The 26,214-nt window shown below is 43.7% G+C and overlaps 1 protein-coding gene across 1 annotated transcript in view; it reads left to right on the forward strand.

Annotated features, from left to right (window-relative positions):
- The first annotated feature begins 8,622 nt into the window (after positions 1–8,622).
- Positions 8,623–26,214, forward strand: part of TMEFF1 (transmembrane protein with EGF like and two follistatin like domains 1) — a 128,261-nt gene continuing 110,669 nt past the window's right edge. Inside the window, exon 1 of the mRNA XM_063326331.1 lies at positions 8,623–9,303. Within this exon, the coding sequence (XP_063182401.1) occupies positions 9,063–9,303 (241 nt within the window). The 5' untranslated portion in view covers positions 8,623–9,062. The remainder of the gene's footprint in view (positions 9,304–26,214) is intronic.

The raw sequence follows: 26,214 nt of genomic DNA on the forward strand, positions 1-26,214 counted from the left end.
ACATTTCATTGCATCTCTTGGGGCTGCACAATAGTCATATAATTTTTCTCTATGTAAGATGTAGTGCATTTCACTTAATAGTTTTAAGCCAGTGCTTTCATATTGATTGATATATTTCAGCCAATTTAGCTTGCTCCCTACTTACAAGCAATTAGTGCCACTTCCCGACACAAAACACACATCCTGGGGCAGGGAGGAGGACTTATTTGAACCTCACAAGCTTACAAGCATCCTGTGATGCAGACAAAAGTTCCACATTTAGAAATTGTGTGTAATTGATACTGTACTCCAATACCTACTGAACCTGCACCCTGATGCTGCCTGTATTTTCAACAAAAGAACCCCCACCGTTAAACATAACGCAATGCTGCTTCAAGAACATAGGCAAATGCTGTATGTTGAATATGTTTACACCAGCCATGTGCCTCTCAAAAGGTGGGGGTTGGTCTCTTCTCCCAAGTAACAACCGATAGGACAAGAGGAAACGGCCTCAAGTTGCACCAGGGGAGGTTTAGATTAGATATTAGGAAAAAAATTTACACAGAAAGGGTTATCAAGCATTGGAATAGGCTGGCCAGGGAAGTGGTGGAATTGCCATCCCTGGAGGTATTTAAAAGACGGGTAGACATAGACCTTAGTGATATGGTTTAGGGATGGTTTTTGTCAGAGTTGGGTTGATAGTAGGACTAGATGGTCTGAAAGGTCCCTTCCAACCTAGGCAATTCTGTGATTCTGTGACTCTATGAAAAGGTAGTGCTCCCCTCCACGCTCCCAGCAAGTGTTTGAGAAACCGGGATATGTTGAGAGCCAACAGGGCCTCCAGACTTTTAGGCAGCTTGGCAATGAGGTTTCATCCCTATGACAGCATCATCTGTGCTCAAGTCAAGTGGCAGAAGGAAAGCCCTGCAGGCTGCTGGTGGCTGGGGAAGCCTGGAGAGCAGCGCCCAGCCACTGAAACCCAGCAGAGCTGTCGTGGGAGCATCCCAACGAAGGAGCTCTGTCTTTAAACAGAAAGTGCTTTTAATCTGTCAGAAGCAGGTGGTCTTTGAGCAAATTAATGCCCATCAGAATATATCCATGTAGGGGCAGAGGTGGAACATTTCCTGAGGGGGAGCTGGGAGAGGAGACACTGATGCATACAAACAAACCATGTGATTATGGTAAGTCAAGAGATCTGCGCTATCTGCAAAAAGTTATATTAATCCCTTATCTTTCCAAGTAGAAATTTCACTATTGATATTAAGGGACTACTTATTAAATCACTTTGTCAAAATGACTGAAGCTGAATTCAGACCTTTATTACAGTTGTGTAACTGATTGATGGGAAATGCTTAGTTCAGCTAGCTTTTTTTAAAAAAAAAAAATATGGGAAAACCGTAGCGAAATTATCCTAATTAACTACAAAACCTCTATCATGCATCAGCCAAAAGTGCCATATCTCCAGGTGCACCCTCACCAAGGTGCACCAGCTGTCGCTGGCATGACAGGTCATCCAACGGGTCTTGTTCTTATCTTGAAAACTTCCAGCAGACAGACAGAAACACATGGAGCAAGATAGCTGATGCTCCGGACAGTCTAAATCCCTAATAGTCTCATATTTCTGGGCACAAATGTAATCATATTAGACAAGTTCCTATGGAAATTTATTCATTTGGCTTTATTATCCACCAAAGGAGATTTCACAAGGTTCTGGAAATCCAATAAACCTCCCATTTATAAGTCATGGCTTGCAAATACTTAGAGATGTGCTCCACTGGAAAAAGCATATTACTATGTTAATGGACATGCACCGGGCTTCCACAAGATTTGGAAGTCCTTTCTGAATTTTTTTGAAGAAACAAGGTAAGAATATATTATTATTTAAGAATGTCACTATTCTAGACTCTAATCTCTCATTAACCTGAGCGTGCATTAGGTTAGAGTTGGCGCCTTGCCTAATTCTTATTTTATATGCCACAATCACTGTGCATGTTAAAAAAATACACAGTTTCTGTTTCTCCTTCCCAACAGTTATTTTTTTCTAAAAGTGTATAGTTACATATTAACATAATGATAATGTAATTGCTTTTGTGCTTATAAGCATTACATATAATGTGGATCAAGAACAATGTAATCTGTCTCTTTTGTGTAAACATCATTAAAATAACTAAGAAAATGAAGTTTGGACAGTTCGGTAATGATACAAGCATGAGAAATACAGCACTTGGTAACAACGCATATGGCAGTGCTTGAGAAGGCTAACTGTATAATGATAGAAATCAATGTACAGCATCATGGAAATGGTTAATAAACTTCGAAAAGTTATGCAAAACTGGAGTATGAGAGCAGCAGAAGGCTGGAGGAAATTAGACTGGGAAATGCAATGCAATATAGCAATAAAGAAAAGCTTATGCAATTCTGATTACACGCTGTCACCGTGCAGGGAAGTAATAGTCCCTTTCTGTACGTCTTTAGTGGGCTGACAAGCTGTATGCTGCATCCACTTGTGGGGTTCTGTAGCAAAAATTAAGACAAAATAAAATTGAAATTACAGAGCCCCTTGACAAAAATGTTTGAGAATATTTTACTATATAATGTACTACTAAAACTAGTCATTGGGGACAATTAAATGCAGCATAAAACATGTCATTCTTTAATCTGCTTTTACGTTTTGATTAAGAATCACAGATAGCAACGTGAAGGATATTCTCAAAGCAAGGGGCGTAATTGGCAAGATCCCTAGTACTCATTAACTGAAGATTACACTTAAGGCAAACTGAATACCCATCTGATTCAGAATACAGAGTGCTGCCGGGGCAATACAGCTCAAGTTCAGTGAAATATACTATATTTTTGCCTTTGAGGATGCCAAAAGCTATAAGAGGGATTAAAAAAATCAGTATGACTTTATGGATACAGTGGAAGAACTGCAGAACTGAATAAGGTGGGACCTTCCTGGCAGGCCTAGGCGCATACAGGCCACTATGTTGTGAATTAGCTGCAGTCCAGATAGGACTCGCTGGGGTCCAAGCTCATAAAGAATTGAAATAGTCTGATCAATAAGTGACAAAAGCATTCATCAACATCTGGAAATCACTTTTACTGATTAGTGGTTAGAGTCTGGCAGTATTTGAGTAAGAGAAAGATGTCAACAAATTAGAAGAAACTGAGAAAAGGGTAATAAACTGATTAATGTGCTGAAGAATTGATTAATGAGGAAAGATTAAAAAAACTAAATATGTGAAGGTGCTAAATGGCAGCTCGTATTTTGTTATATAAGCCAAGAAAGGAGAAAAATTGTTTGGAATGGATGAGTGAGAACCAAGAATCTGTATGTAATGATAATGTGAAATGGGCACACCAAATGGTCCCGCGTATTTTGAAGCTTCTACTTCTGTTGCGCCACCACTCCAAAAAAAAAGTCAACAAAAGGTGTTAGTGTTGGGAGGAACCAAAATGCACTGGAGAAGCATGAGTTTGAAACTGGGTTTTGAAAGGTAAGGATTTTCTTCCCCAGTGGCTACCGAATCCTTTGTATTCTGTGGCTGTTGCCAGAAAAAAAGAAGTCCCTCCATGACCCAGTTTTCCCAGCAGCAAAATGGGCTCAGCAGTATTTCTTGATTTGTGGGGACATTGTGACAGGAGGTACAATAACATGTATGGGTCAGCAGGCTAGTGTGGGGACAAGTTCATGATTACATTAGTGAGGAGATGAACTAAGAGTGTCGCTATGAAGACATGAGAAGAAATGTATTTCTAGCCTGGTTCTTGAGAATCGTCATTGACCCAAATGGTTTTTGGTGGTGTCTTTCAAATGTGTAAAGATATTCTGGGAAAGGGGAGGCAAAATGACTGGCAGTGCGGTGAACGGGGATGTGAAAGGCAGAAAATTACCGAAGAAAAAAATAATGTAGGTAAACGTGAAAAATTAGAGATTGAAAGAAAAAGAGGGAAACTGAAGAACTACAGGAGTGAAGTATAAGAAGCAAAGCAGAGTGGCATAGTGAAACAAGGGAAAAAGATCTCAGCTTCCCAGGAGCAACTACCCTGAACGTGTGGCTGCCTCAAAAACTGGTGAGGCACAGGCGGCAGCTTTCTGTGCTGGAAAAGGACAGTGCTGCACAGGAATCAGTAAAATGGACCCTGCCCCACTGCCCGTGTTCCTTGACCCAGAGTCATGATCGAGTTATACTGAGGCGGGGGAGGAGGGAGAGCACAAGCCACTGCCCAGCTTCTCTTTCCCACCTCCCAGGAGCAGTAGCATCAAGCCCAGCTTTCCTGAGCTCTTGCCCTTGCTCTGCCCTCATTACTGTGCCAGCAACTTCAGCTTGGCCTAAACTGTCTTTTTTTTTCCTAGCTTTGAGCAGTGTTAAATACTTGGATCACTTGATCAAGCGTCTGGACCAAAAGTTTGACAAGTGAAACTTTAACAGAAGGCAAGTATTGATCTGAGACTGATGCCACATATTTAGTCCTAGGCTGGAAGGAGCAAGACAGTACTGTGCTTAACACTCTCTCTGTTCAGCCAAGAGCCTTCCAGGCAAGAAAACTTCTCCAGAATTATGTTTGCATGGCAGGTGGTGAGTGTGGCAAGATAAATCTGTGCAGGGTCTGTTGGATACGCTCCCATGTCCTACCCGGTGACCTTTCTCTAAATCCTGGGCCACGCACTTGATTGCTGAAGCACACAGGAATAACACAAGAAGAAAATTTGTGGCGCTGAAAAATAATTTTAATGTGGGTCAATTAAATATGAAATTTAATAGCTAGTGAACTTTTTTTTTTTTGGTTATCAGAATGCAGTGGGATTGTATACTGAAAATCCTTATTTGTATTTTCTGGGTTGTAAATGCTGAAGGTGGCAGATTTAGGTAGGTGTCAGTTGAATTTTTGGGCACAGAACATGAGTAGAAAATACGTGGACAATTAAATGAGTTAAACTATTGGACAAATGGAGTGTTTTTGATAAAAAATCAAAAGTGAAATAGTTTATATGAGAGGACTCCTGTGTCTTGAGGCTTTTGTTGAGGCTGAGTCTAGATTTGGTTAGACAACAAGGTCTTTGATTCAGGACAAGAGGCAATGGGCACAAACTGAAACACGGGAGGTCACCCCTGAACATCAAGGAAACACTTTGTTACTATGAGGGTGACCAAGCACTGGCACAGGTTGCCCAGGTAGGTTGTGGTGCCTCCATACTTGGAGATATTCAAAAGCCATCTGGTCATGGTCCCGGGCAACCAGTTCTACATGGCCCTGCTTGAGCGGGGGGGGGGGGGTTGGACCAGGTCGCCTCCAGAGGTCTCTTCCACCCTCAACCTTTCTGTGATTCTTTGATTAGTGAACACTGTTCCAATTTATACTCTTTAAATTTTTGTTGTTTTCTCCACAGTTACAGGAGTTGGAAATGTTTTCTGGTTAAGAATGAAAGTTGAGCTTAATAAGTACAATTCTCTGGCAAAATACCTGGCAAGGGCAGGATTCTACTGCCTGATGCATAGGTGTGCAGGGGGCTCTAAACAGCACTTTAATGATTTCGCTAAATTATAGATCTGTCTTCTCCATTTTGTTCTCTAAACAAACATTCTCTAAAATAAAACAGTGCTTTCACAATTAAGTGTATCTGTATTGTATCCAGATCTCTGGCAAATGAAATCACTCTCCCTGGTCTGGCAGCTTCTCTCTGCTCTTGCATATTCCCTGCTTCCCTTTGGTTCTGCCTCTTCCTACAATTGCTGGAGAAAAGTAAGGGAGAGCAGAAACTGAGCGCGCACCAGCAGCGGACTGAAAAACTGCTGTCGGTGTTCAAGAGCTCATTGAGGGTAACAATTTTCAACAATCTGTAGAGCTTCCTGCTTTCACAGGAGAGCAGTTGGAGGTGAGCAGGAGTGAAACTATTGTATAATTGCAATAAAGTCACATTTACTTGCCAAAGGTACCAAATGTGACAGAGTTTAGCATGATCTCAAAGACATACTCGATCTGTCATTTTGTCGGCCTGGCATTCCCTCTGCCTGTAACAATTTGTGTCGCAGAAGCAGCTTGTTCAAATTCTTTCAGAGTTCCTTTGCTTCTTTAGCTGGCAGGAAAGTATTTAGCGTTTTTTTTTTTAATACATGTATCAGAGAACAGAATAAGAATGAATACCCAGCTGGCATAGTGTGAATTTGCCAATCAAGCATGACTGTATCACTCACTTAAGACTAGCTAGAGATGCATCCAGGCAGATAGCACAATTTGGACATGGCTTTTCTACCTAAAAAATGGCATGTCATCCATCCCAGGAGTCAAAAAATAACAATAACAAAAACCCCAAAGCCAAACCCCATCAGATTTACTAACATTGTTAAAAGCTTTCAATACAGATTGCCTAGTTAAGCTGAAAGGCAACGGGAACTGAAACAAAGCTGCAAATTCAGTTGGGAACTCACCACAGCCGACTACCCACTGCCCTGGAAAGGGAATGTTTAAACTGGGAGAAGTAGTGTTACTGTTTCTTAAAGTTTGTTCTGGGACCAATAGTTTGTATTTGCATATACTCTCATTATTGTGAAGGTGGGAGCACTCGGGACACAAAGAACTGGGTAGGACTGTCGATAGAAAGGAGGTTCAGGATGTCCTACAGAGATGACTACATAATCCTGAGGACTGGAATAACAGAAACGAGATGAAATTCAGTAATGGAAAAGATAAGGTTGTGCACTTCGACATTTATAAAAAGCATTTTTATTATAGACTGCAAATGACAGACAAATAGAAGGAGTTGCCTGTATTAGTCACTCACAGCATGACCCCGAACCATCAGTGAGATTTGGTCATACAGAAAGCAAATTGGCTGTATGAGAAAACGTCGTTTTGGAAGAAATCAGGAGAGACTACCTCCATTGCAAAGACTGGCAGTACTTTGTGAAAAGCTGTTACAAATTGCATGTTGGCTGTGCTGAAGGAATCTGAATTCAAGTTGTATCTAGTGCAGAAAAGTCTGAGTTACAGAGGCTCTGTGTTGTAGGAGTCCAACAAAACTTACTGATAGGCTAGACAAGTCGAGAGTGGCTATGACTACTGCCTATAAATATATTATAGGTTTAAATGCAAGGGAAAGAGAAATGCCTAACTGAAATACTGTACGTCACAAAGACAAGTGGGTATGAACTGGTCTTGAATATGTTCAGGCTGGGTGTTAGAAGGGGCTTTCTAACATATAGATGAGGGCAGTTCTGGTCCAGAAGTGTAGGAAAACAGCATATTTAGTGTAAAATGGATCTAGTTGTGTCTATGGAAAGGGTTATGTGGAGTATTTGCGCCTACAACACTGAAGTACTCCCTTCAAAACACAAGATGTGAGCCAGTCCTATGGTCTAAAGATCCAAAAGGTTTACCTGCTTAGTAGACCTGATTGCAGTATGCAGATCTAGCATGCTTTAAACATCCTGGCCAACGTACCTCAGCAGCCCAGTTGCAGCAGAACAGGCTCCACAGGAGCCAACGTACCCCAGCTTACCAAGGAGCAGGGCGTTTCCGACATCTAAGCATCACTGCTAGGAAAAGGAGCAAGTAATTATTACAGCAGAACATTTACTTGGCAGAGGCAGTCAGTGTTGAACCCCACATGCCAAAAGGAAATTGCTCTCTCAATCTTAGTAATGCAGGACTTACCTCCTCATGGCTGTGTTTAAAAAGGCAACAATCTGACTTTACACCTCTGACCACTGTGCCTACCCAAAGCTTACTGCTGGGTTTATAGCCTTATTCTTGACTGCTCTGGTTAACAAACTACTCCAGGGTCTCCTCACACAAGAGCTATACCTTAGAGCAAGCCAAGTGTCCTCAGACAAGCGCTGTACCTTACAGCAAGCCAGTGGCACGCAACAACAGAGAGAGCAAGGAAATGAGCAGTTCTTTTCCCTGAAAAACGAGTGGTTTGTACAGCGGACTAAAAAACTTGCACAAAATGTAAGTGACAACTGAGACAGGGAAGATTCTTGTTGAATGTAAAGCATTGTCCCGTGTTTTCCCTATGTAAAAGTGACAACAGTGCTGTCAGTTTACACAAAGCTTCCAGCCACACAGCAAGATGCTGAGGGTCTGCGCTCAAGATACGTGCCAGGCACCTGTACCCGTGCAGTGCTTCTGACTCTCTGAAATGTCTCCATCTAAGGGATTGGAAAACCCCTAGATAGTAAAAGCACCGTGTTACAAAAGTCGCTACCTTCACCCTAAACATATTTATTTACTTGGATGGGTACAAACGCTCCCGCCATACGTGCTGGGCTTCCGTTCAGTAAGAATTAAACGCAACCTTTACAATTCATCGATAGCAGAGCGGGTCTCTTTGCTTTCTTCCCCATCCCCACTCGCGCCGGCTGATTAGTGAATAATAAACCGCCTCGTGGGATGACAAGCGAGGTGCCAGCGGCCCTGCTTCCTCTCCCCCCGCCCCACCTTGGGACCCGCTCTGCTTTCATTCACCCAGCAGTATTACCCCCGCACGCCTTTCGCCGGCACCCACCCCCGGCCCCGGCCCCGGCCCCGGCCCCGGCCCGTCCCCCGCCGCGCCGAGCTCCCCCCACCCGCTCCCCGCGGGGGCGGCCCCGCCGTGCGGGGCGGGCGGGCGCTGCCGCCGCCGCTCGCCCTGCCCGCCGAGCCAAGAGAAGCCCCTCAACCTCCCCTCCGGTCCCGGGGGAGGGGGCTGCCATCACGTGTGCTTCCTCCCCCTCCTCTCCCTCCTCCACCTCCTCCCCCTCCGCGGCGGCGGCGGCGGCGGCGGCGGCGGCAGCGGCAGCCGCCTCGGCTCCGCTCCCTTTGTTGCAGGAGGAGCGAGCGCCGCGCACAAAGGAGGGCGGCCGGGGCGAGGCGGCCCCGCCGGCGGTCAGGAGCGGGAGGCGGCCGCCGCACCGCCGGGGACAGCCCCCGCCGGGCGGGCGGAGGAGGAGGAGGAGGAGGAGGAGGAGGTGGAGGAAGAGGAGGCGGCGGCGGCGGCAGCAGCGGGTCTGCGCGGCCGGCGCGGCGGGGATGCTTAAGGTTTGCCTCGGCGCGGCGGAGAAAGGACGGTCCCGCCCGGGCGGCGCCGCGGGCTCCGGTTGATGCTGCTGCGGGCCTGCCGCCGCCGCCATCCCGCTGCTCCTCGGCCGCCCCTCGCCATGCTGGGAGAGAGCCCGGCCGCCGCCCGGCCGCTGCTGCGAGCGGGACCCCCCCTGGCGCTCTGCTACACCTCGGCCCTCCTGGTGCTCGCCCTCTCCGCCCTGCCCGCCGGCCGCGCCTCCCACCCCCTGCCCGCCTCCGAGTGCCAGGGCGGCGGCAAGGGGAAAGGCATCAACTGCTCAGGTAAATGCCCCGCCGGACCCCCGCGCCCACCCGTGCGGGCAGCCCACGCGTGAACGTGTGTGTGTGTGGTGGGGAGCTGAGCGTGGTGTCCCCCCCTCCCCTGCTCCTCTCGGCCCGGCCCGGCCCGGCCCGGCGCGGCGCTGCGGGCGGCGGAAAACAAAGGAGCGGCGGCCACCCCGGCCCCGGGCGCGGCGGGGAGATCCCCCCTCTCCGGGGGCGGGGTGGCGGGGGGAGCCCCCCTCCCCAGCGCGAAGGAAGGAGTTTGCCGCCGTCTCTCGGCTTTTGTTGTTCCCCTCTGTGTGTCGTCCCCCCCCCGCCCGCTCTTCTCCCCCCGGCCCCGCTCCGCCGCCGCGGTGCCGGCAGGTGCCCGCCGGCCGCCCCGGGGGCTGCCCGCAGCCCGCCCCGCCGCTCGGCCCCGGGCGGAGGGGGAAGAGGGGAGTGTGTGGAGGGGGCGGGGGGGGGAAAAACCGTGAGCGCAGCCCCTCCGGGCTGGTTCTTCGGTCTCACTCTGCTCCCGTGTCCAGCCCGGAGCCGGGGGAGCCTCTCCATCCCTCCTTCTGCCGGTTGCCCGTGCAGATCCGCTCTGGATGAGGTGTAGACAGCAACATACTCCGTGATGGGCGCTGGATAAGGTTTTTAGGGGTTTTTTTTCCTGCTTTGGTTGCATGACAGGAGCATGTTTTATTATGTCTGCCCATCCTATGCATAAGTACATGCCGGTATAGTACAGTTCCCATGTAGATGAATTGGTTTGGTATGACAGCAGCACGTTTTCTTGTATCTTGAGTGATACGGTGTTTTTAAAGTCGAACAAAGTAAATACGTACAGTGAAAAGTTTGCAATTTGTTAGAAAGACTTGTTTTTCCTCTAAAACTATTATTTAGAAAAGGTAAAATATTTTTTTTTCCCCTCCAAAAAATTGCTGGTTTAAAAGGAGAGGTTTGTTCCGCTGCGAGGTTCACCAGCGAGAGCCGCACAAAGTGCCTTCTCCAAGGTGATGAACGTTTCTCGCCCTGTGCTCAGAGCCCCCCGCTCCCATTGTCTTCAGCAGGATCGGGAAGGCAATTTCCACCTTGGAAGGAGCTCTGGGTACCTCCCAAGGATGGGGTCCCCAAACTGCATGACAGCTTTGAGGAAATGAGTGAATGGAAAAGCGATATTCCTCCCAATTGCATTTTATAATATGGATAATGCTGGCTGTCAAATTCGCAGACCAGCAAACTGTGGCAAAATGGTTTTGCAATATAATAAATCTGACTGCTGTTCACTCTCGATATGCTCATTTGTTCTTCATTGTAGCCAGTTTCGACATCTACTGTGTTAGTGTGTGGTACCACAATGCTACTGTTTTACCGCTGCCTGACTTTTTCATTCTATTTGCATGAATATCGTGGTTATTTTTAAAGAGAGGTTAATAGGTTAATGTGTCACTGGCGTTAGCGGCTTACCCATCAGAGACATGTGGGTCATTAGACCACGGCATGTGCATAAATCACTGAGATTAAATATGGAAGGCTGATGAAATATGTGAGGAAGTTTCTAAGATAACGTGGAACGCACAGGTACCGTTATTTAGAAACCATCACGGAAAGAGGGCTTTCCAACCTGGAATTAGAAAACCGTATGCTGTATCGAAGACATTCAGAATGATTCGTTTCTACTAAAAATAGGCAGAAGCAAATATATGTGCTATATATGTACATATGGCGGGCACTGTTTTTAGTGTAACTACAAAAATATGGAAGGAATATTTCATTTCAAAATGCAGTAATCAGATTCTGCTATGTGTTAACTGTTTCATGCAAAACTGCAATGTTCTCAACATTAATTTCGAAAGAACTAATATCAATACATAATATCTGGGACAGATTTTCCCCTCGCTTACCTCTGCATGGCTTCATTAACTTTTACTGGATAAGCTACTCCCTCCAAAAGATGAGTTTCCTATATTTACACGTGGGGCCAGAGCACCTTTCTCGGTGGACTGCTACCACATACATTGCTATTTATACTGAAAGTTAAACTGAAGAACACCATTGCTACTTTTTCTTCAAACCTTTGGACTCTGTAAATTACTTTCCATGCTCAGAGAAGCACAATTCTTCTCTCCTCTGTTATTTTTTCATTTTAATATTTGCATCAGGTTGACCTGCTGCCCTGGAACAGTTTTGGGATGGTTCTGGACCTTATAACATTTTGTCATCACTAGATTATGTAGCTACCTTTATTTTTTGTTAAATTTTTAGGAAACGTTGAACTCCTCTCCTTTATTTCTCCGACATATACTGCTTAAGAGTTTGCTGTAGCAAAAGAACATTGCAAGGTGGAGGACATGGGCAGACAAGATGAAAATTAAGATAGCTTTTTTAGCCTTGATTCTGCCCCTTTGGCACATGCATTGTGGTTGGGTCTTTCGTTAAATTATGGTATAATTGCATCATGCCTGGCCAAGGGAAAAACATCTAATCAAGTGATTAGAACAGGAAACAGAGAATTAAGACATATCTGGAGTTAGTTGACGATATGGACTTGTATGCGTTTGTTCATCTGTCAATCCATACTTCGCTAAGCTAGGAAAAGGAAATAGCCCCATTTTACTGAGAACAGGGTGAAAAACAAGTTGGTGTTTCTTTCTGGAAAAGAGAATCTTAGGCTGATGTTACGTGGTTCCCAGCGCTACCTGTAATCATCTTCTGTAACATTTCTGGTTCTCACTGACTGTCTGTGAGTAGGGTGGCGGGATGCTTGCTCCTCTGCTCAGGCTATAAGATAGCCGTGTCCTTAATAAACGCTGTGAACTACAAGGGGTTAATAAGCATCCTGAGTGTAAAGGTGATTACAAAATGTAGTTAGTTCATGAGCTCCTAATCTGCCGCAGACACCTCCGCCTCTCTCCAGAGACACACACTCTGCGTGGGCATCTTCAGTTTTAGTCCGGTTGAATCTCCGTCGTGAGATAAGCTCTGGTCGCACGTGTCGCAGCCACAGGGGTTGCAATTTGGTCATAACTGACCAGACGCTGAGGGTTCCAGTGAGAGGTGCACAGACCTAACAAGAGATACTGCTCAATGCGTTGGTTTGGATTTGTACACTTGGGATTTTCATTAATAGGGATGTATTTCTGTTGGTAAGCCTTTCAGCTGGCTGTTCCTTCATTTGGTAAAATATACTTGTTTGGGACAATTCCACACACCTCCTGTGAGCCTCAGAGGCCATATGCTGCCCCCAATTTCTTAAATTCTCTTTGAGTGAAGTGGGTAAAGATAAAATTGTTTCGACATAGCTTACTGAGGATTGAATGAGGTCAAGGAAAAATTAAGGACACCTTCTCTTTCATGGAATTCCTCTTCTAAGGGGTATGAATGCTTTTCTTTTGCACAATCATAACATGTCTGAAATAGTTGGTAGATAAAAGTAAATGGAAATTACCCGTTAGGGAGAGGGAAGGGGATGGAGGGACAAAGGAAAGTACCCATCCAGCGATAGGGTGATGGCTGAGTCTATGATGGGCTGTTTATTGAGCATGAAAGTACAAGCTGTCAAAAAGCTTGTAAATTTTTAGGGAGAACAGCAGAGAAAGCTATAATGGAGCCATCCTTCACCATATATACATTATCTTAACATTCAGTATGCTTTAGAGAAATGGTTTCTGCCTTGAAATAACTCACCGAGGAAATTAGACAAACAGAGAATGTGGAAACAGTAGAACAAAGAGAGAGGTGAAGCAGAGAACATGGTGAGCCAACAGGAGTACAACAAGCACAAGCAAAACTCATGTGTTCTCATATTTTAAAACGTGGTAGGATGAGGAGGGAGGGGTAGACATCATCAGCGGGGAAAAAAGCATCTGAAGGCAGGACACCAAGAGCGGGTCTTGAAGAGGGATGGGAGTGGAAGGTGGGACATGAGCAGAAGGGAGTGAGGAAGCAGTATGAGAAAAGATACACAGCTGAGAGTGGGAGCAACTCACAGAGGATGGACAAAGGTGGCAAGAACTGGCCACATCATTTGCTTTTGTTTTCAAAGCATGCCCTTTTCCCTTGTGTGAACAGAGTTTTAGAGGAAGAAGAGGGGAAGGGCACAGAAAGGGACATAAGCAAGAGGAGATGCAGTTTAAATGCCGGTAAGGCGAGAACATCTAGGAGCATGATCATAAGTCTGTGTAATATAACAACTTAAGAGAAAAATGACATTAATTATTGATTACTGCACACACCCAAAGAGGGAGCAGTGCATTTAGAGTATGACTACTGTCACTGTTAGTGGAGATGCATGTGGTACCGTAGAAAAAGAATACCTCTTTTTATCTCATCCTTGCTGCTGCTGTCTGCTTTCCGCCATTGATGAACATGGTCTCATTCAGAATTTGCACATCCTTTTCTTCAGCATCTTCTGCTGAATTCATCGTTCCCCCGTATCCTTCATGTGCAATGGAGGCCATTCGATTAGGGACTCTTTGTTTCCATTACTTTGTTAGATGCCATCGAGTCTGTTCTCCAGACTCTGTAGCAGGCATCCCCAAGCTTACTATTGCCGGATATCAGTGCTAGGAGAAGAGACACAGCACACATATTTCAGGAAAATTTGCCTGCTCAAGTCTTGTCTGTGTAGCACTTTGGTGTGGTGTATGTAACGTATTCATACCTGCTGTAATCAACGACTAGAAATTAAGAACATATCTTTGTCATTCTGTGTGTGGGCTACCAGTGGTGCTCCCTCGTTCAGGGCTTGCCAGCTTGTGGAGATGGTGGGGAAGGGCAAAATCTGAGGTCACGGGGGCCAAACCAAAACAGGGGAGTACTTAGAATGCTTTGCATTGGCAGGAAACTGATTCTGCTTGAACATAGCACTTGCTTTTGCTAACTCTAAAAGGGTTTGACAGTGGCAGAATGAGACACTGACACTTCTAAAAGTGCTAAAACCCTAAATGAACAAGACCAGAGTAGGGTTAGAAACACAACATTTGGGGCACAAGCTCTAAATGCCTAAGGAAACAGTTTCCTAGGGAGAAAATTACTCAATCACCTTTGCAAGGGTCTCTTTCTCAGAAGCATCTAAGATATGTCGGCACTGAGGAGAAGGCGCACTTTAAAAATTGCTTTCTGTAGCTATTGACAGTTTACAGTTTTAGGGCTCAGACCAGGATGAACTGTCACTACTTTGAGGCATGTTACCTATTACGTGCGAGCTGTTGTAGCTAAAAACTTTACCTTTCTCCTTAGGATAAGGAGGAGTCTAAAGCTACTCATATCTGGTACACCCACACTGTGAGGCGAAGACTTGAGTTTATGAGTGGGTTGTCCAACATGCTATTTGTGTATGCTCATTCTCACTCTGGGCTTGTGTGTTGTCTGAAGCTTGGGTCCAGACTGTCCCCGCTGCGATGGGGAAGAGCTGAACACAAGCATGTACCTCCCTTGGCCCTGCTTGTGCCCAATCCACGTGGCAGATGTGAACGTGGATTTGGGAGGACATGAACCTCAGGCGCTGCCGGTCTCTGGAGCTCAGCCTTGGTTTGTGCTTGGGCTCAGTAGGGACTTTGAAGCAGAATCACATGTGGCCTCAAGACTGGCTTTCATCTGTGCTTATCTGCTGGAACAGACATACCCTTTGTGGGTTTTTTGAAGATTAAGTGGGTGAGGGTTTTTTTTGGTATATCATTCTAAGTTACAGGAGGCCAAAACCATTTGTGCTAAAGGTATGAAGCCACATTGGCAAGAACGTAAAGGGAGGGGATGGAAGAGATGTACAGGTTCAGGTAAATTAGCCTAACTATTTTAAGAAGTACACATCTTTTTTATGTTTGCATAGATAAACTTGACCTGAAATGGTACACAGGACTGGAATAATTGGTTGTTTTATGTAAGATACGATGACTTATGTACCTGTAAATGAATTATAACAGTCAAGCCAAATAAACTGTGATATGTGTTTGTGTGGATCGAACTTCTGAAGTAAATGATCTAGACTCAGTCAGGTTACATATCACTTTGAGAAACTATCGTAAGGCATGAAGATAAATCAACTCTAACTAAAAAGTAAAAAAAATGATTAAAAAGAGAAATTAAACTTAGACAGTAACATGCACATATTTGTTTCCCTTTAGTGTAATTACCTAGACATGAAATGTCCTTGCAGTACAGGTTCTTATGCTGATTAAAGAGCCAAAAGGTACTTAAATAGAACCGAAAGTGTCAGAACAGCAGAAAATCATCTCGTAACAGGTGTCACTCCATCATTGTCAGTAGTGGGAACCAGTAGCGTGATGGAGTAATCGAGGCTTGACTGAAGGGGCTGGATGGAATCCAATTTCTTAATCATTTTTTGAAAAGGGGAAAAGAGGAGCTGTGTTCCTTGTGGAAAATATTGCCAAGAAAACATTTTTTCTGTACCAAGGCCTCTCTGATAATTCCTGTAAAAGGGAGAATAAGAAGTGTCTTTATTAAGAGCAGTCTGGCCCTTTTCTTGCTATTGATGTGAAGATAAATATTCTGTACTTATAGCCTGCTGGTTTTCTTCTGGAGTTGACAGTAGACTGGATAAAGGCGAGAGTTAATATTTACTTGGACTTGGAAAAAACAGAAGCTGTGGTCAAGGTCTTTGAGTAGAGAAGTATGAAGGCAGAGAATCCCACAGATATTGACAGGAGGCTTGATTTACCCTTTTCCGATAAAGAGATTATCACGTTCCACCATTGATCCATCAGCTGAAAGTGCTTGTGACTTTTCTAGCCAGCGGTCAGACTTTGGTGAGCGTCCACAAAGCAGGTAGTGGCAGTAGTTCCCAGAAGAACTGTAGCTGTAGTGGTTGGGGAAGAAAAAATGTTGAGCACCAGGGATATTGAAAAAAAGATATATTTTTCTGACTCTAGACTACTGATTATCCTCCTTGATAAGTCCCTACAGATGCTGTGGAACGGAAGTGGAGATAGAGGACATGTTTGCATTTTTGAGGTAAAAGCCCAGCTTTTTGTAAGCAATCTGTAATATTCAATAGGGCTGAAAACCAAGGAAGTGCTTTATAAATTATTCTTAAAAAAATCATTCTATCCCAAGAATAGCTTTAGATAATAAGAAAATGATAATTAAGTAATGTGCTGCAAACTAAATAGTCCTCTCTAATCTAATTGCTGTAGTTTATTCTTAGGTCATCTTGCAATTCTAACAATTTAGAAATACAGAGAAATACAAGAAGAAAAAGAGAAGGAGCGTGAGAGAGTGGAGGTGTATTTTTTTGACCTCCTAAGTGTGTAGAGAAGGGCTTGTTTTACCAAATCAATCCACGGTAAATTTTACTTTATGAAACTTGGCAAAATGGGTCTTCTTTGTGTGATATTTTTCTTCCAGCAAAGGATGAGAAGACAAAATCCGGTTAGGAGTAAGTTCAGCAATCAAAAATCTGATGAAATTAAAGTTTCCTGGAGAACCTTAGAGCTGTCCCTTTGTCTTGGTCAACAGCTACAAGGTATCTTTAGTTCTAATTTAGTTGACAGATGGCTTCAAAGGGATCTGAGAGCAGAATTATTTCATCTTGTATTATTAGGTAGATACCTAGTGATGTCATTAGTTGTTTAAATATTTGGGATTTATGGGTCATATGCTCTTCAATTTATTTATTTGTTTTTTTGTTTTTAAAAAGAAAACATGTCAAGTCATTGTTGTCTCTTAAAGATTCTTACCTTGGAACCTTTGTCATCTTGGGAGTAGGGGAGCAAGATGCCAGTGGAGCTCTTTGCTAGAAGAGTACCTAGAAGACTTCTGTTCTTACTACCCAGTTACATCTCCAGACCTGGCTGGGTGTGGGCTGGGAGACTGACCAGGCTCTGCATGCATTTGCATATATATTGCTGGTGTGAATGTCTCTCTTTAAGAGAGCAATTTAATGTTACACTGATATCAACGTTCCATTTTTTTTAAGTTGCTCTAAAACTGCCTCATTGGTCATAGCGCGGTTTGTGAGGAGGCGGTGTTTGACTTGCAAATCGGGATTTATTTTAGGATAATTTAAATTCTCATTATAGTAGACAATTTCTAAGGACCGAAAAGACAGGACTTTTCTGATAATAGATTATGTGTTACAGCAACAGTGTTTAAAGGATCTGGTTCAAAATAAAATTAAATCCTTGTAATACCTCTCTTTTGACTTAGTATTATAAAAATAAATTTAGTTGCAATTACAGTCTTGAAACACCCACATTATATAACTGTGTTCAAACTGGCAGGATCCTCATCCACGCTTCAAAAATAGTGTTAATTAAGACCAGCAGGAAAACATGTGAAAATGGAAGAGAAGAAAATTGGGAACAAGACAGAACTGTCAGTAACTTTTCTGAAGGGACCTGGCTTCTCTCGGTAGCTGCCGGCTCTCCTCCTACCCCGTTTCTACCAGACTACCTCACTGTGCTCCTCTGTGTCTTAAATAGCTGCAAAACTCCCTGTGCAAAACTCTAAGATGCATCGAGCATCCCGTGGGGCGCAGCTGACAAAGACAACAGGCACAATGTTCTTGACAAACAGACAAAAGGGTGTTCAGGACTTGAAATGGTTGTTCTCAGGTCTGGTCTGGAGGCCAAAAACCTCCTGAAATCTGTCTCTGCCTGGCCGCAAAGCCTTGGCAGGCAGCTTCATTCCAGCTGCCTGGCTTGCTGGCAGGTGACAGCCGGGTTCCTCAAGGAAAGGCCCTGGGGCATCTCCTCTGCCTCACACCAATCTCATAGGATCAATGGGGAAGCAGATGGGGTAAATGGGGGCGGCTGGGCGAGCCAGAGAGCTGGATCTGTGCAAACTCCAGTTAATCTGCCCTTGATCACCGTAGCGTGGTTCGAGATGAACACGAAATGCTCAACTTTAGGAGCCCCAATTGCTTCACCCCACATCCATCCAGGATTATTTCCCAGGTTGGCACATTTGCACCCAGCCTCAGGAGCTTGACACATTTCAGTGTTCACCTACCGCTGACCAAAAAATCCTGCTCTAACTGGTCTCAGTTACTGACTCCTGTGAGCACTATATATGATGATGGAAGAAGAAACACACAGCCCACAATGAAATCACGATGTCACATCTACTTGTGTATGACTGTAGAAAACCTTCTATAAACACACATATTTCAGCAGCGGGTGAGAAATTTAGTGCTCCGTTGCTTAAACCTGAAGCATACATTGGAGTTTGTTGCACCTTGCAAGAGTTTTAGTTGCTCTCCTATTCAGAGACTGTTTCACATGCGGTTTCACATATGACTACAAAGAAGGAGTGATTAGATAAGCATCATTTGCAGAAGTTGCTAAATTTCTTCTGAAATTTTAAACCAAGTGAGGATCTTAACAAAAGCAGCATAAAAGCTTGAGTTATGGGCGAGGTAAAAGTGTCAGTGCATACGCAGAAAACGCCCAAAATAGTCTAGGCATTCAAAATGAATGAGTGCTTTTGAAAATGTAAGTTTTAATCCTTAAGGGTGTCCATAAAACGCAAGACCAAGATATAAAGTCTTGAGCTAGTTGATGGAGACAGCTCAAACAATGTTTTCAACAGGTATTTCTGTAGAAAGTTTTGATAAAAAATAGCAGCTGGGTAGCACTTTTCTGCTCTAAAACTCGGGGAAGCATTGATCTAATTAAATGTTTACATTTTGCTAACTAGTATTGACTCTGATTGTGTGCTGCCTTTATCAAATCCCTCTGGGAGAGGCAGAGGTCAGTGTGTTGTGCCAAATTGGTTCTCCGGGGCAGAGGAGAGCAGCAGAAAATCCTTAGAAAGGCTAAAGAAAGGGACCCCCCCCCAGAGCGATACCGCCATGTGCAGTGGTGGGCAGATGAACTATTAGTTTCCTAAAGCACCGTGTCCCTCCAGCAGCTTTTCCTTCATCTTCCATCTCTCACAGAAATTTACCTAGACAACGCTGCGAGGCAGAGTTCCTTTTCCCTGTCTTGATTGGAAGTATAATTTTATGGAAGTATCATTTCAAGGCTATAAAAGCGAAAATAAAATAGGCAGGCTCCTGTTGAAGTTATAGAAATTTTTTTCTCATATAAAACATGGGTTGGGAAGGCAATTTATTTGGTTGTATTTTTTCTCTGTTTAACCGCAAAGGACGTCCTTTTCTTTGTTTGCCCAGATGTTTACACCTACAAAGAATGTCTTTGCGAAAATAGTTATATGTGTTCGAAATGTGCAAAATTGGTTCTGAGCTGTAAGAAGTGCTCTTTTTCAAGTCAGAAACTAGTGGTTGTGGTAGGGACGAAACAAAAATTTTGGCTAGAAAACAAAGAACAGCTGCCTTTTTTTTTTTTTTTTTTGAGTGAGAAGAGGCATATCATTATCTCGATGCTCTTTGTTAAAACCTCTGTCTGTAATATAGACGAGTTATCCAGGTGAGAGAACACAACCTCCACATTTGCAAGTGATATTCGTGCTGCTGGCTGAGCAAACAAAGAGGATCACTGGAACCAGACTCCGAATTGGAGTGTTTTGGGTGATTTATCTACCAGATGGTAAATGCAGTCCAATGTAAAAAATTAGTCTGGGAGCAGGGAATCAATCATCCAGCACACTGATCAGCAAAGGGATTTGGGTGTTATAGTAGAAAAATTAATGAGCTGGCAATCCGCTGCAGAGCAGCATTAAAACAAAAAGATACTACACTGTAATAAAAGAGTCTTCACCCAGAAGACAAAAGAGATGAACATACTGCTTTATTAGACACTTGATAAGCCTAGTCTAAAGCAGTGTATTAGGTACCAAAACCTTAATATTAGTCACAGAGTCACAGAAATGGTTTGGGTAGGAAGGGACATTTAAAGATCATCTAGTCCAACCCCCCTACCATGGGCAGGGACATCTTTCACTGGATTATAAGCAAAAAGATGACCTGGCTGTGATTTTAAAGTTATTTTAATTACATGACTATCTAAATTGACTTTCATCGAATATTTAAACCAATTTCTTATTCTCTTTTACAATCTATTAATTTCTACCTCACATTGTGTGATGGTCATCTATCTAACTGCTGTTCTCTTCAACATCTACTGTTTTGTTCATTTTGATGGAGATGTTTCCCATCTTTTGCCATAATAACACCAGTAAAGTAATGTTTTATTGAAACTACTTCCAAGCACAATAAAGACATGTTCTTACTTGTTTAAGTTTCTTCAGATCTTCATCAAGTTCCAAGTTGTCCAAAATAACAGCTATGAACATGCTGAGCAGAATCTGTAAAACAATTGCAAATTATTTCTTAAAGCTTGTCTTATTTTTCTTAAGAATCATAGAATGGTTTGGGTTGGAAGGGACCTTAAAGATCAGCTAGTTCCAACCCCCCTGCCCTGGGCATGGACATCTCTCACTAGACCAGGCTGCTCAAAGCCCCATCCAGCCTGGCCTTGAACACCTCCAGGGATGGGGCATTTACAGCCTCTCTTGTCAACCTGTTCCAGTGCCTCACCACCCTCATGGTAAAGAATTTCTTCCTAATATCTAATCTAAATCTCCCCTCTTTCAGTTTAAAACTGTTACTGCTCATCCTATCGCTACACTCCCTCATAAACAGTCCCTCTCCACCTTTCCTGTAGGCCCCCTTTAACTACTGTAAGGCTGCTGTAAGGTCTCCCCAGAGCCTTCTCTTCTCCAGGCTGAAGAACCCCAGCTCTCTCAGCCTGTCTTCATAAGAGAGGTGCTCCACCCCTCTGACCATCTTCGTGGCCTTCCTCTGGACTCACTCTAATAGGACCGTGTCCTTCTTATGTTGGGACCTCCAGACCTGAACGCAGTACTCCAGGTGGGGTCTCACGAGAGTGGAGTAGAGGGGGAGAATCACCTCACTCGACCTGCTGGTCACACTTCTTTTGTTGCAGCCCAAGATACAGTTGGCTTTCTGGACTGCAAGTGCACATTACCAGATCATGTTGAGCTTCTCATCCACCAACACCCCCGAGTTCTCCTCAGGGCTGTTGTCAATCCATTCTGTGCCCAGCCTGTATTTGTGCCTTGGATTGCCATGACCCAGGTGCAGGACCTTGCACTTGGCCTGGTTGAACTTCATGAGGTTCACATGGGCCTGCTTCTACAGCCTGTCCAGGTCCCTCTGGATGGCATCCCTTCCCTCCAGCATGTCAACTGCACCACACAGCTTCGTGGTGTTGTCAAAATTCCTGAGGGTGCACTCAATCCCACTGTCCATGTCACTGACAAAAGTGTTAAACAGCACTGGTCCTAGTACTGACCTGTGACAAACACCACTCATCACTGGTCTCCACTTGGACATGGAGCCATTGGCTGCAACCCTTTGAGTGCGGCCATCCAGCCAATTCCTTATCCACTGAGTGGTCCATCCATCAAATCCATGTGTCTCCTGTGTAGAGACAAGGATGTTGTGTGGGACAGTGTCAAATGCTTTGCACAAGTCCAAGTTGTTATTCAAACATAATGATTTAAAAGTTCAGCATCAGAATCTGGAAATCAGAGTTAATTTAGGAAAGTGAAGTTTTTCACTGCTTTAACTTTTTTTTTTCCCAAATACATAGGGTCTTCTGTCATAGGAATTAGTTATTAGTATTCTATATTATACTAATACATATTTCTATGCTATTTAAAGTCACAGTACGGTGCATTCAGAATTACCTAATGAAAGATTATAAGATGCCAATACTAGCTTTATGCCATAATTATATCTTTCTATAAAAATCTTGAAAACATGTCCCTACCCACTTTTAGTTACTCAGGCTACCAGAGTAATAGAATAGCTTCACCATCAAAAGCTCTTCATGACTTTTCTCTGATTTTTCATGAGAAGCCATAGAGTCTCCATCTAGAAAAGGCTAAGAAAAGGTGGCTCCTTTGCTCAGTTTCCACTTTTTAAGATTTGGTTTGGTTTTTTTTTTTTTATTTGTAAGGATTAGGTATAGGTTAGGCTCTTTGGGAAATGACACTATGTACAGGTTGTTTCTGCATGAAAGAAGAGCAGCAGCAGGGTCTGGCCATGTTGGTGTGGGGCAACTTGACACAGGTGGAAAATCTAGCTGTGGGTCCCCTCTCAAGCCTGAGGCATCAAAGTTACTTGCGTGACTGTAGGTAGCTGAAAGAAGTAGGTTGGAAAATATCTCTTTCCTACTATGGAAAGCTACCTGAAACTGCTCTTGTGTCTCCTTTGTGAGTAGCTGCTTTTATTTCTGAAAATGGCCAAGGAGATAGCAAACATTAATGCCATACTGTCCTCTGATTTTGGCCTTTTCTTAATAGGTTGGTTTTTTTTTCTGGGGGTGGGGATTGATGGGTTTGTGGACAGCTAGCTAAGCACAGAACAAAGATCTCCAGTGTCCCTGTACCAATGTAACCCCCAAATTATCTTTCACTTACTTAGTATTTCCTTCTTGGGTTTTTGGGTTTCTTTTCTTTTGGTTTTGTTTTTTTGGTTTGTTGTGGGTTTGGGTGTTTTTTGGGTTTGTTTTTTTTTTTTGGTAAATGATTCCTGGAGAAAGATTTTTAGAAACACAGGGGAAAGGAGCTGACAGTCTACCTAAACAGCAGAGTAAAGCCCGCTACCTGAGGAGTGTTCCCAGAAGCGCTAATCACTGCTTAAAATCAACAAGAGCTCCTAGATCATGGTCCCTGTGAAAAACAGATTTCTCTGCGTACAGACTAAGCAGTAAGAACCTGCAAATATTAGTCTCATACAGCTCTACAGATTAGGGGAATAGAAACAATGATTTTCCGTGGACTTTCAGGAGCTGCAGCCAAGCCCATACCAAAGTGATGGCCTCCATTGCCTACATTTCTCCAAGTCACGAAGACATGTTTGCCTTAAAATTATGCCGACCATGTAAAAGTAGTTTCTGAGGCTGTGCTGGATTATACTTACACAGCTCCAGTGCTAATCAAGTTCAGCCTTGGAATAAATAGGAGCTGTACCTCAGTCGGTGTTTGTGTATCTCACAAGGTGAAATTGGCCTTTTACTTCTTTTCAGTTGTGCGGATGTGAAATGACAGGCAGAATTTAGCCATGTGTCTATTTACATGTAGTTTGGTTTTTTTTTTTTTTTCCCTGCTGTATTTGTATGAAGATTTTTGCTTGCTGTGTTGTTTCTGCCATTTCGGATGTGCGCAACGCTGTTAAAGATGGCTGACCAAGGCTGTGGCCTGTGAGGGTGCCTGCGGCCCCGCGTTCGAACAGAAAATGCGGATTAAATTCAGATTGGCAGCGACGCAAGGTCTGTCAGTGCTATGGCAGCAAGAAAATCGAGAGCAAGGGGTGCTGGCCCGTCTGTGATCCCTGTTTCGTGCCCCCCCTCCCCATGTCCCCTGGCCTGACTGACTGTACTGGGGGAGCCCCTTGCTCACTTGGCCAACTCTTGGAGGACGCCTGGCAAAGTCAAGATGTCCTATGCAGTGCCTAGGCGAGGGCAAAATGAGAGCCGACAAGTCAAAGGTCCTTGATTCTCTGCTGTGAAGCAGGTAATAGCAGCTAATTTATGTCAATTAGGAAGTCTCCCTCAGAAGCTGTACGCTGACACCAGGCGTATTTTGGCAGAGTGTCCGCTAGCTCTGCTCCTCGGCCCCGGGAACCGCCGGGAAGACAACTCCTGAGCTGGCTAATCCGCCGTTACATTTGCCGAGGGAATCCCCAGCAGGGAACCGTGAACAATCGCCACCTGCTCCGTGCTGCCTGAGTGGCACGACGGGAGCAGGTGGAGATGGAGGAATATATTGAAGGAGAGGCAGCCTCTTGTCCATCCTTTGAATAAGGCCAAAATGCTGGGCATCGCGGGTCTAGCGGCTCTGCCTGGTGTGGTGGGCTCCGAGGAAGCTGGAATTCATCAGTTCTCTGCAAACCTTGTGGCTCCCTCAGCCCTGTAAGGGACGATGAGGCGGGAGGGCATCCCTTGCTGTACGGATGCCGCGCTGCAGCCGGACTAGAAACTGCCGGCCCCTGAAAAGCCTTTCAAGGCTGGCAAAAGGGGTTAAGCAGGAGCTTTGGGAATTGTATTTCTCCTTGTGTTTCAGTAAGGATAAATGAGCGGGCAGAGGGGAATTATTAGCTATAGATTTAGCTGACAAGAATGTGTAGGGGAGAAAAACGTGTTTCAGTAAGCTGAGCAGCTCCTCGGTGGTGATTTGTTTTTCAGAAGCTTGATATAGTTGTTAAAGTTTGAAAGGAATGGAGCTTGGGTCTTTCCTGGCTTCTGTAACTTACTGGAATTACCAGAATTCATTAAGAAACCTGAATGATCAACTGGGGGCTTGTTTGTTTGTTTTCTCCCTGTGACTTTTATGTGGCTGGTTATTTTGTTACTTTTCCAGGGGTTTTCTGACTGTTTAATTACGGTTTTCAAAACTAGCCCTAAATAGCATAGTGTATGGGTGTTTGGAGGAGAGAGTTTATGCAAACCTAATTATGCTCCACCACCATTCGTACTGCTTATGTTTCAGGGATATTACCCAAGAGTTAATTTATTTCCTTGCTCTCTATACAAAATAGGAATCTAATGCTATTTTTACAAAGGTATGTTTATCATAAGAATGCACCGCTATGTTTTTTTAATTTATAGATCTGTTAAAGGATTTTAATGAGACTGAACTGCGAGAGGAAACTGAGTTTTTTGTATTAATTTGGAAACTACCAGATTTAACTGTTACATTTTAATCTCTTACTTGCAAAATACTCTCCTGCTGGAATTTGTTTCTTTGTAACATTCTGAAAATAAAAAAGGTACTTCATCTTTCTTTTGAAATCAATAACTACTTAAGATATTTTTATAAATTCTTGATTTTGATGTAGACTAGCAGGGTCTGTGGGGACCTGGAGGTGTGATTCCCTCTTATTAAGTTTTGAAGCGTATCCTTGTTGTTTCTTTCTTGAAAAGGTCCGTAGCTTTAGAACATTCAGTTCTGGCAGTAAAATCTTTCAGACCACAAATACAGCAACAGCCTTTAATTTTTTTTTTTTGTTGGATAACTCACCTTTTTAAGTCAATGTTTCATTTCCTGTGTCTAATCAAGTTCTGTAATTTACTTAGAAATAGGTATTTATTTCTGTGCTTTTAAATAGAAAGGTAGTATTCCCCCAAAAGAGCTTGTCATACACGCTGACTGTCATGCTGACAGTCTGTCATCCACATGGCTGAAAGACATCTCCCATGGCATCGAGCCTCCTCGGTCACTATTTCTGCACTCAAGCCGCCTCCTCAGAATCGCCCATTTCTTTCTGATTGATCCCACTATATGCTATTTGCTTAATCATGTCTTACCAACTGAATTTAAAACTTTGTTTAAAAAGTTTAATATGCAGCTTATATCAAAAAAAAAAAAAGGAATGAAGAGAACAAAGAGAACAGATGTTAGGGACATTATTGTAAATATTCTTACAATAATCTTGGTCTTATAACTTCGGTCTTCAGAAATTTTCCTCGCTCAGGAAGATAACCAGTAAGTTTTTTGGATGTGTTGTCAAAGATCTCTAAGACTTACACATGGACCAGACTAGCCTGGAAACTGCTTTACACTTTTTTTGGTGTGTTAATTAGACTTTAAGTTTGGGTGAAAATTTGGATGTTAGGAAAACAGTGGATTAGAGTACTTAGTTTTTTTTAGTAGAACTTGATGTATTCAATGAAGAGCTTGCACTGCTGTGAATTACACTGCTGTGAATTATTGCATCCCGCTTGAATTGCTCTGAGAAAAAAAGAATCCAGACAATGAGAAATGCCCAATTAGTGAATATGTCTGGAAAATCTGATTTGAGCAAATTGTCTAGCATTGCACAACGACATAAAAATAACATTTGCTCGAATAACATTATTTCAGGAATCTTCTTGCTTCTGAGTACTTGATTTGCTCTTTTATTATGGCTTTGCTTAGCCTAAGTTCCTTTAAAAAAAAAAAAGAGCAACCCTCCTCAATAACAGCAAAGGAAAATACAGA

Source organism: Chroicocephalus ridibundus, chromosome 2 (genome assembly GCF_963924245.1).
Source record: "Chroicocephalus ridibundus chromosome 2, bChrRid1.1, whole genome shotgun sequence".
Taxonomy (NCBI): domain Eukaryota; kingdom Metazoa; phylum Chordata; class Aves; order Charadriiformes; family Laridae; genus Chroicocephalus; species Chroicocephalus ridibundus.